Source organism: Cricetulus griseus, chromosome 2, assembly GCF_003668045.3.
Source record: "Cricetulus griseus strain 17A/GY chromosome 2, alternate assembly CriGri-PICRH-1.0, whole genome shotgun sequence".
Lineage (NCBI taxonomy): Eukaryota > Metazoa > Chordata > Mammalia > Rodentia > Cricetidae > Cricetulus > Cricetulus griseus.
In genome coordinates this window covers 337,015,970-337,027,281 of record NC_048595.1, presented here as the reverse complement: position 1 = coordinate 337,027,281, position 11,312 = coordinate 337,015,970, and the positions used below count along the sequence as shown (strand labels likewise).

The window sequence follows — 11,312 nt, the reverse complement described above, 5'->3', positions numbered from 1 at the left end:
TTATTGTTTCAGTCAGGATCAACATATCAGACACAAAATAACTGTTAGCCCTCAACATACAACTTATCATGATCTTATTTATTTTGTCCACGTCACTGTTTCCATATCTCAGGAAAATGTGAATCCACATATGATATGAGTTTTCCATAAATCAGTCACCCTAAATTTTGAAGTTTTTAATCAGGAAATGGACTGGTTTTGAAGAGAGACTGCCAGACAATTCAACAGGTGTTAATGTGACAAAACCAGAGAAGTCAGAGAAAACAACAGCAATATAACATAGCCTGAAACAAGGGCAAACCCAATACTGTACGAGACGGACATGTGACAGGGAAGTGTAAGCACTGAGCATGCCTCCTGAGCAAGAGGGCCCAAGGATTACAAAAACTAAATAAAGCACCTAACTTCGCTTTAAGAATTTCACTTGAGCCGGGCGGTGGTGGCGCACGCCTTTAATCCCAGCACTCGGGAGGCAGAGGCAGGCGGATCTCTGTGAGTTCAAGACCAGCCTGGTCTACAAGAGCTAGTTCCAGGACAGGCTCCAAAGCCACAGAGAAACCCTGTCTCAAAAAACAAAAAAAAAAAAAAAAAAAAAAAAAGAATTTCACTTGAGGTGGGGTGGTGGTGGTGCAGGCCTTTAATTCCAGCAGAAGCAGGTGGGTCTCTGAGTTTGAGGCCACCCTGGTCTACAGGGGGAGTTCTAGGACAGCCAGGGCTGCACAGAGAAACCCTGTCTCAACAAAAACAAAAACAATTTCACTTGAACATCACTGTCTTGCTTTACCGTCACGTGAGCTGTTTCCTTTCCGTAGGGCCATGTGGTCATCTATCTCAGACATCAATGCGCATCTCCTGTTTTGAAGACATCACCTGTCTGGTCCCTGTTAAATACATGAGGAATGAACACATATGTGGTAAGGATAATGTGGTTATCACATAAAGCCAGAAGGGCAAAGGAGAAGTTTTTCCAAATGGGCATATCCACAGGCCATGACGAATTCCGTCTCGGATATGGTGCGAAGCCCAGGAAATGAATAACATCCACGGGAGGAAGCACCATGTGTCTCTGAGCCTGAGCAGGTGCATGGCGAGCTTCACACTCACAACTGCGACAGGAATCACGGTGGAGCAGTGCAGAAAAGGTCTTCTCGGAAGGGTCAAAGCAGCCTGGGGGAAGAAGGGGCAGCTAGCATCATTTCCTTTGTACAGTCTCACTGCTGCTTCCTAATATTTTAACATGTCCAGCGTCAACTGGAAATACAAGAAAAACTAACACTGCACATGCACCAGACACACGGTTTCCAGGTCAATGCTTCTGTTTTCACTCTATGGTATTCTACAGTAAAATAAGTTTTCAACTTAAAAATATATATGACATGATAAAAGCAGAACCACCATATCCTTTGCATCAACAATAAAATGGAGGACGTGGGCATATAGAATTGGGGCTGCAGAGATGGTTCAGAAGCTAAGAGCACTGGTTGGTCATCCAGAGGGCCTGAGTTCAATTCCCAGCAACCACATGGCAGTTTATAACCATCTATAATGAGATCTGATGCTCTTTTCAGGTACACAGGCAGACATGCAGATAGAACACTGTGTCTATAATAAATAAATAGATTTTACTATTGTATTAATTTTACAAGTTTCCCAGTATTTGCTTAAAAAGTTACAAACATAATTTATATACTAAGTATGGGATTTGAACAACTGGGGTTTAAATAATATTTAAAACTAAAAACATTTCTATTTATTTTGTACATTTACATTTACTTGCTGAGCCATTTTATCAGCCATATTTTAAAGTTGTTTTCTTCCTGAGATTTTTTTCCTTTTTTTAAATTTAAATTAGAAACAAGCTTGTTTTACATGTCAATTCCAGTTCCCTCTCCCTCCCCTCCTCCCCTGCCCCCCACTCCATCCTCCTATCCCATCCCCTCTGCTCCCAGGGAGGGTGAGGCCTTACATGGGGGAATCTTCAAAGTCTGTCATATCATTTCGAGCAGGGCCTAGGCCCTCAGGTTCTTGAGATTTTTAAAAATTTCATTTATGTGTTTCTATCTGTGTGTAGGTATGTGTATAAGATGTAGTTGACCTTGAGGCCAATGTTTCCATTGGAGTTGGAGTTACAGGCAGTTGTGAGCAGCCACATGGGGGCTCGAAGCTGTACCAGGTCTTTGGAAAGGGCAACCAGTGCTCTTGACTGCTGAGCCATCTCTCCAGCCCTATTTTAAAGTTTCTAATTGACAAACAATATTTGCACATGTTTAAGAAGTACAATGGTGGGGTGGCACATGCCTTTAATACCAGCTGTTGGGAAGCAGAGGCAGGCAGAACTCTGTGAGTTCGAGGCCAGCCTGTTCTACAGATCAAGTTTCAGGACAGTCAGAGCTGTTACACAGAGAAACCCTATCTCAAACAAAACAAAACAAAACAAAACAAAAAACAAACAAAAAAGTACAGAGTGACATTTCCTACATGTATATAATGTGTGATGGAATATCTATGACTTCAATAGTTATAATTTTTTGTGTTGAAAATACAATTCTTCTTCACCAGCTATTCTGAAAGAGATACTATCTGTCAACTACAGTGCTATAGTCATTAGTAGTTTTTCCTCCTGTCCAGCCTCACCCCTGAACCTGTAACTCACCCTTGTTCCATCCCTTCCTATTCTACAGTTTGTGTTTTTAAAGAACTTCTTGAGACATCTAAGAGTATATACACACACACACCCCAAATAAAATATTCCTTCATTAATGCAGGGAAAAGGGAGAATATTTTTTATTATAACTGTTTCATAATAGCCATGAATAGTTCTGGAATTTACTACCAATACTGAAAGATAATTTTGAAGGGACCAGCTCCCCATTTTGGCAGCCATGACAGTAACACGTGCTCACCATGACCTTGTCCTAGTCACTAGAAGTCAGATGCCTGCCTCGTGGCAAGGAACCAATCAGAAGTTAGCTAGTGGTGCTATGCCTTACGGCTCTGGGTGTGCTTTACGGACAAGTGCACAGCAATGATGCGCAGAACATAGCAACCACCCTGGGAGGGCCTATGGGCCATAACAACCAATTGGCCAATCAACACAGGGCAAGCCCTCCAAGCCTGGAGGCACACCAATCCTGAGCCTGTGTGTACCCCTACACACTTACGCTGCCCTACAAGATCTCTCTCTGCAGCCGGTTTGAGCTGTCTTTTCTAGCCATCCGCCATGGCGGGTGGGTGAAAGACCTGAGCTAACATGGGGTTAGCTGGATAAACAACAATAAAGCCTCATGCAGTTTGCAGCAAGTTTTCGAATCCGCCTGGTGATTGGGGTGACCTCGGTCCTGGGCTGGGACCCCAGAAGCCTGAGTTTTCTAGGGGTCTCACAATTTTAAATTATTATTTTATTATTCTCCATGCTAAAGCAGAAGGAATAGAATTTTAACCTTGTGTTGCCTTCACTTACAGGAAAAAAAAGCTAAGATTTGTCTCAAACCAACAATCATTCCTCCTTCCCTACTGAGCTTCAGAGTCAGACAACCCTGATAAGTCCTTTGAGTGTGACAAGCAGGAAGAATGCTTTACCACCACTTGTCAAAGACTTACTGAACACCTGATAGGCGGGCCAGGTACTTCTCAGGCCAGTGGCTAACAAGGCAAAAGCCTTGCTTTGAATTATACTTCTTTTCCGCAATGTTTATAAATCATATGCATATAAAAAGGCAGGAAAATCTTTTGATATTTGGAAAGTATAGTATCTAGAGAATATTAATTGAGACATCATTTTAAGTTTAGTTTAAATTTGCAAGGCTGGTCATCACAAAACTAAACACTTGAATGCCTCGATGCAATTTTTAGTTTCTCTGCTACAGAGTACTGCAGCCAGTCTGTTGAAATTCAAATTGTTGGCCACAAGAGAGACTGGAGGAGTTAAACTACTGAAGTCATTCCCCTGGAATGAGAACAATTATAAGCCTAGTCAATTAATGGCACACATAGGAGGTGAACACTAACTGGAAGATATAAAGAGTAATAGGAGAGATATAAGTGTGGCCCTGAAGAGCAGACACTGACCCAGGAACACTAGCAATGAAAGCTGCTCATTTTCAGCAGTTTGCTAATGTATCCTCTGGGAACCAGAACCCAACTTCTCAGCACAGTTAATAGTTCTTATATCTACATGGGACTTCGTGACAGCAAATTTGATTAGCAACATGTCTGTGTGAATCCTTAGAAACTCAAAAAAGTTGAATGAATTAGCTTTCCTATTTTAAAGTAAGACATTCTCTCTAGTGTATGATGGCCAACAAAACCAGCATGGCAGTACTAAAGGCATTAAAGCCAGGAAAATTATATCGATGTCTTACCTTTAAAGATAGGGATCCAGCGAGAAAAAAATGGTCGATATCAATAACAGAGGCTAAAAACCCAGCTAAAAGGACTTCTCCAAAGTCAGCCTTCTTCTTGATTCCAATGACGACTGCCCATGACCACATGCCAATCACACCGTGTACTATGTTATCTGAGAGGGCACGAAGCCAATCATTTTGGTGAATTATGGAAAACCGGAGGAATCTATCAGCCACTAGGCAAAAGATCCCCAAACCAAGGCTGGAAATGAGAGATTCTGTGCTAAAACACTGTTGTAAAGCATGAGTCTTTTCAACTTTGGATGCCATCATAAACTGTGTCAGTACATAGTAAAAGCCATGGGGAACCAGCAGTCTATTCTTGTTGTCTTCATCCTGAGTATCCTAAAAGAGAAACCAAAAAAAAAAAAAAAAAAAAAAAAAAGAATGAAGATTATAGACTGTCACATAATATTTAAGCAAACAACGTCCATCATAATTATAAAACCAAACTGGAAAAATTAGCATCCTTTACATGGTACACAACATGGTATATGGTCAAAATAGTAAGTCAGTTTTACAGGAAAAGTTTATGTGGTACCAAGGAGAATTTCAGGAAGCCCATTGAATGTAATTTATTCCTGCCAGGCATTGAAATAGCTCTGTCAGAATGCATATGATATGACAGTGGGCATTCAATTTGTAATCCCAACAACTACTTTTATGTTTTTGAGAAAAAAAAAAAAAAGTCCCCTTTTAGGCCTGGAGAGATGGCTCAGTGTAACAGCACTTCCTGCTCTTTCAGAGGACCTGGAATACCGACAATGAGCTACTCACAACAGCCTGTAATTCCTTTTCTGAGGGATCTGATGCCTTCAGCCTCTAATGCATACCTGCATGAACGTGGTGCATATGCATACATGTGGCACACACATATACAAACAAAATAAATACCTAAATCTTTTTTCTTAAACACATGTCTCTTCCCTTTGGGAAAACTGCTTGTCCCTATGGTCCCTAAACTCTAGAGCTGTTCAATTAGAGTTCCCTGCCTCTCATATAGTGATGAGGGTCACCCAAGCTAAGCCCACCAGCTTTCTTTTCCTAAGCAAACCCAATGTGGAATGGTCCCCTTGGAGGCCACAAGCTCCAAGACACAAAACTGCTGAGGACAAGAAAGTCCTAGAGAAGCCCTTAACCCCAGCATTCTGCAGGCAGGGACAGGTGGATGGATCCCTCTGAGTTCTGGGCCAGCCTGGTCTACACAGAGAGACTTTGTCTTAAAGAAAAATATCCCAAAGAGCCACAAAGACAAAAAGCTAATAATGAAGCCATCAAATCCTTGCCTTCAGTGTCCAAGATTTTCAAAGATTCCCTAGTTCCTACAGCTCACCCTTTACTTCTAAGAGCTACTCTGACATCTCCCTTAACAAACACCCCTTTTATCTATTGCTTAGAATAACAACAAACCCTGAAATTTTAGCTTATATACAAAAGCAAGCATAATTCTGCACTGAGTTTTAACCTGGCACAGGCTACTGAAATAATCTGTCAATTTGTCAAACGTTTCGATGCTATATCACATCTGGTTTTTAATTTTGTGTGGGTGTTTGCCTACATTGTGAATGTGTGCCACCTGCATGTAGTGCTTACAGAGGTCAGAAGAGGGTATGGGATCCCTTGGGACTGGAGTTACAAACGAGTGAGCTGCCATGTGGGTGCTGGGAATTGAACCTGGGTCCCCTACAAGAGCAGAAGCCAGTGCTCTTAACCAGCCTCCTGTACGGACAAATAGATTGTAGTTCTTCATGCTGTTTTCTATTTTTCTGTATGCTTGGCATTTTCACTTAGAAAGAGAGGAGAAAGAAAAGGACAAAAAGTTAGGCAGTGAAAGATTATAATTTCCTCAAAGAGAAAAAGCATTTGTAGCATGAATAGTAAAACCCAGAGACAGATATTGGGGTTCAAGCTGAAGATCAGAGAAGCAAAGCAGCCATCCAGTAGCTCTTACCTCTACCAAGGCTGAAATAGAGATCCTGTCTTCCCTGTGACTGGAAACTAAATCTCTCATGAGACCCTTTGCTTCTTCCTTATATACCTCTCTAGTGCTGGGATTAAAGGTATGATCTCTGTTACTCTTTTAGACTGATTCATTCTCTTGTTGCCCTGGGTGGCCTTGAACTTAGAGAGATCCATCTGCCTCTGCCTTCTGAGTCCTGGGATTAAAGGTGTGGCCACCATTGCCCAGCTTCTATGGCTAATTAGTGTGGCTGGCTTTGCATTCTGATCCCCAGGCAAGCTTTATTAAATCATAAACAATATATCATCACAATCCTTCCAGTTTCTTTTTCTTTTCTTCCCTCCTGCCTCCTCCTCCTCCCTCCCTCCCTCCCTCCCTCCTTCCCTCCCTCCCTCCCTCCCTCCCTCCCTCCCTCCCTCCCTCTCCCTCATTTGCAAGGCTGAGTGTGGTAGTGAATGCCTGTAATCCCAGCACTTAGGAGGTAGAGGCAAGTGGATCTTTGTGAGTTCAAGGCCAGCCTTAACTTCACAGAAGGTGGCTTTAATTCCAGCACTCGGGAGGCCAAAGTAGGTGAATCTCTGTGTTAGAGGCCAGCCTGGTCTACACAGTTCAAGGCTAGCCAAGGCTACATAGTAAGACTCTGTCCAAAAAAAGAAGAAGAGGAGGAGGAGGAGGAGGAGGAGGAGGAGGAGGAGGAGGAGGAGGAAGATCTATCATATTATCCTTAATATGAAAACACTTCAGATTGGTAGCATGGTTCAGTGAGTAAACGTATTTGTTGTACAAGCCTGGAGACCCAAGTTCCACCACTATTATCCATGTAACAAAGTGGAAAGCTATTTTGTTATACTACAAATAATATTTATATCACACAACGTTTTATTAATGTTAATTGGTATGTATTCCAAAAGGGATTGAACCCAGGTCGTTAGGTCGGCAACACTCTCCTACCAAGCTACATACCAGCCCTCAGCTGATAAGCTAAACATTCAGAGGTGTTATTTGGGATGACTTCTCTACCATAAGAGCCAATCATCTAATTTTTCTTCGACTTCAAGAAGCCATTTTTTATAATGGTGTTTCATTTCATCCTTATTATAGCAAATGTCAGCAACTATGGGGACTTCCCAGCAAGCAAAATGGTCTTCTCCCTTCCCATAATTTCACACATATTAGCTGGTCTTTTAAATTATATGAGGATTTTTTTTTTGCTACCAATCATACATTTCTGTACAAACAAATGAGACATTCCCAATGTAAATGTCATGTCCTTCTTCAGTTCCTCCATCTCCCTAACCTTGGGGGAAACGCACAAAACCAAGATCTTGGGGTAGGTTACAAGCCCAGAACTCAGGAGGTTGAAGCATAAGTTCGCTTGAGTTCAGGGATTCCAGACCAACATGAAGGACATCGTGAGCCCATGTCTCAAAAAACAAGCCACCAAACAAACTCATCGCAACAAAGAAACAAAAACATGCTCTGCCCCAAACTGCTTTACAAATAAGTTCTCCTCATGGAACTAGAGTTGCTGTAAAAGTTAACACATTTAAATTCTTAAGTGCTAAAATACCAAAAGCAGATGCCAAATCCAATACTGGTAATTAATAAGGGAAATGAAAACAAATCTTGTTCACTTCACCATGACTCTAAGGCCATCCCATCTCTCTCTGCACGTAAAATATTTAGCGCTTGTAACGACTACGAACAAAAATATACAATTATGCTTTTCAACATGTTTCTAATCTCAGCCAATTCCTTAAGTCATACTTTTCAGAGGTCCGTGTGATCTAATAAGTTTTATAATGTCAAACGGGGACAGGAAGTCTTAGTGCTTGGAGGGAGGATTGGCTAACTCCGGCGTTTCAGTGGGCTGTCCTACTCAAGCAAAGGAGGCAGTGGGCTCTTCTGCCTGGACGCCCACCAGCTTCCTGCACCAGGCTGGGAAAAGCTCAGAGCCCAGGAAAGCAACACCCACGGGATCCGGAGGGCGAGAGAGGGAGGAGACGTAGGTAGGTGAGCCTGCCCACCCAGCCCGCAGCCCCGACCCTGCTCCGGCCCACCTTTGAATGCTGGGCTCTCCCGCCCCCCCTCGTCCCTCCCTGCCCGCCCGCCCGCCATAGCTCAGCCATACCCAGCTCGCTTCGCCTTCGGCGGGCGAGCCAACAGCGCTCCGCCCCTCGGCCGCACCATAGAGACGCAGGCGCCGGCCGGAGCGGCCGAGTTCTGGGAGTCCCTGCGGACGCCGGGATGCAGGCTCCTCTCTGAGCCGCTCCTGGCGCTCGCATGTTGATCTGGTTGGTGCCGTGAGTTCTGCACGTCTCCAATACCCCGGAGAGAAATGGAAAACGTTCTGTCGTTTTCTTGGCTTGACGGGCGTCGAGTCACCCACCCCGATGCACCCAAGTGGAGGCGAGCAGCCGGGACTGAAAAATCACCTCACCTGGTGCAGGATGCGCAGTGGGGCTGGATCTCGAAGGCACAAAAGTTTCTAACTTCCTTCATTGGATGCCCCAGGGCTGGCGATGCAAGATCTCAGACCTGACACACCCGCAGTGCTCCACCGCCCCCTTGGGGATTTCTCAAGTCTTTGCTAGACAGCTGAGGCTGCTCTTAGGACAGCAGGGGTCATGGCAAGAACAATCAGGACTACTAACCTGTTGGAAGCAAAAGAGCAATGCAAACTACACTCAAATCTCCCTTCTGAAACTGTGACTATATATATACACTCTTACTGCCTTGCTGAGGCAGGTGCTATCTTAGCACAAGGAAACATCTGGGGTGAAACAGCCCAACAATGCTGAGGGACATTCTTTACCTCTTCTTACTTCCTCAAAACAAGTATCAGGATGGAAAATGAGGCCAGAAGTACTCATGACAGTTGGAATCTTCAATATCAAGCAAACTTCTCGGTCACTTCACATAACCTGAAAAATCATCAACTGAACTTTCATTTGTACTACTTTAGGATTAGGGAGATGGCCCTTATGGCAGTGTGGTTTGTCTATGTGCCATACAGTCTAGGCTTTATGGAAGCCCACTGGCTGAAGGCAATGATTCATACAACACATACTGGATATTTTTGTTGTGCTCTGGCTGCAGAATAGCTTCAGATTAACTATGGAGCTCGATTACTGGAGGGTATTGACAACACGGAAATACACTGGGCAGATACTGATAAATACTGTTAGGGAAATAAACAGGGTGATATATTTGATTTGGGAGAGGCTAACTTTGGTGAGGTAGTTTTGAGGACTGTAGACAGAAACTTGTGCTGAGACCAGAAAAGTGAAGGAGCGCAGAGAGCTATAAAAGGAGGGCATTTGTCCACTCAACTAATTAGCCTTATCACTCTTGGTCCATTATCACTCCTTCCCTTTCCTTTGTCTCTTGTTTCCTGCCTTTTGATGTTAAGAGCCCGAAAGATTAGGAGTTAGACTCCCTGGGAGGCCAATAGGGAAAGGGGCCATAGCTGAGTAATAACGGTGGCAAATTTCCAAGATGGCCAGCTTCTTCCCACCAGCAATCCCCTGCTGATGGACTGGCTCAAGTTCAAGGCCAGATGAGGATAAGAACAGCTAGGACCAATCTACCATCCTGTCTCCAAACTGACCAACCCTAAGTAGGGAGAACTCTTCAAAGGCTTCAGATCCCCAGTCCTAGAGAGACTAGATTTTCACTTTCTGAGTGACCCTTCCGCTTTACAGAGGGTTTTTCCCCCTCTGGGAGTTTGCTGCATGTGTTTCCTCATCCCCAGTAAATGCTTTTCTTCAACTGCAGATTCTGTCTGTGATGGAGACTGCTCTGCTGCTCCCTGTTGAGCTTCAGATTTCCCATCTTTTAACAGAGAAAACAAACCTGATCCAGACCTCTAGACTGCATCAATAGATTGCAACAGGATTGCCTAGATTAGTTTTCCTTTTTGAAATAGTTTGTTTTGCTTTTTTAAAAGATAGTTCTGACAGAGATGGGAGTGATCCCCGGTTTTAATTGGAGCCAGTTACCATACAGTAGGCTCAAAACCCCCTGGATATTTTTTAAGTTATCTCTTTTGAGATAATGTATCATTTCTCCCCTCCTTTCCCTCCCTCCAGGCCCTCTCATATACATCTCCTTGCTCTCTTTCAAATTCTTGGAAAGTCTAGGAGGCCTCAACCCTACATATAGAATTACAGGCAACTAAGGATGCTGAGAGCCAGAGAAATAAGTCTTCCCTGGGGAAGAGCACACCACCTGGTTACCCAAAACCAGTCAGCCCCGAAAACACACATACAAGTAACATTACAAAGACTGAGCAGGTTGTATTTACTTAGGGATATGTGTGTGTGTGTATATGTATATATACGTGTGTGCATGTAACAAGTTACTGGGTTGCTGCCCTCCAGATAGCTGAATGCCTGCCTCCTCACCACTGTAAGAGCAAGAGGAAATGGGGCCACCAGCTTAACTGAGAACTCGTCCTCTTTCAGGTTTGGCAGGCTCTCCCTTAATTGAGCCTTATCTTGTTAGTCCATTTCAATATATCCCAGCCAATCAGAGCCTGTTTGGTGACTATGAAAACTCCCCAGCACCTGCCTTTTGCTGGTCATTGCCCACTCTGTAATCTTGCTCCTGTTTTTCCTCAACAGGCTTGCCCTCAGCCCTCATGTGCCCTTGGATGGCAGGCAGCCTGTGGCCACTCAGAGTTTTCACTGTCAATCTTAACTGTTACTCTCCTTGCTTTGTTCCACTTACCTTTCATTGTCTGTGTACTTCATTCTTTAGAGTAGTGAGACAAAAAATGGGATGAGAAAGAAGAAAATCTGCTCATTAGTTCTCCAGGAGAGATTAAACAGCAAATGATCAAATGTGTAATTCTGCACATTAAAAAAGAAAGTTGGGAGTTAACATTATTCTACAAGATTAAAAATGGCAAAACACACAACTTTTCTTATACATTTGATGTAAAAAAT

The 11,312-nt window shown here is 43.5% G+C and overlaps 1 protein-coding gene across 2 annotated transcripts; it reads right to left on the bottom strand.

Moving 5' to 3' along the window:
• Window positions 1-633: 633 nt before the first annotated feature.
• On the bottom strand, window positions 634-11,241 carry Tmem267 (transmembrane protein 267). 2 transcript variants are annotated; one of them, XM_027401406.2, is made up of 5 exons: window positions 11,095-11,241; window positions 9,179-9,287; window positions 8,804-9,017; window positions 4,362-4,748; window positions 634-1,167 (listed from the first exon to the last, which is right to left on the bottom strand). In XM_027401406.2, the coding sequence occupies exons 4-5, from the start codon at window positions 4,674-4,676 to the stop codon at window positions 832-834; spliced, it is 651 nt and encodes a 216-aa protein (XP_027257207.1). In that variant the 5' UTR covers window positions 4,677-4,748; window positions 8,804-9,017; window positions 9,179-9,287; window positions 11,095-11,241; the 3' UTR covers window positions 634-831. The 2 variants fall into 2 exon arrangements, with proteins under 2 accessions (XP_027257207.1, XP_027257208.1); XM_027401407.2 differs by lacking the exons at window positions 8,804-9,017; window positions 9,179-9,287; window positions 11,095-11,241 and adding an exon at window positions 8,495-8,642.
• Window positions 11,242-11,312: the final 71 nt, after the last annotated feature.

What these genes read in the sequence shown, in the direction of transcription:
- Tmem267 (XM_027401406.2), bottom strand. Translation starts at nt 4,676, where the DNA reads ATGATGGCATCCAAAGTTGAAAAGACTCATGCTTTACAACAGTGTTTT. An exon ending in CTGGATCCCTATCTTTAAAG is followed by an intron (nt 1,168 to 4,361) that starts GTAAGACATCGA and finishes TTCTTCCCCCAG; the next exon opens with GCTGCTTTGACCCTTCCGAG.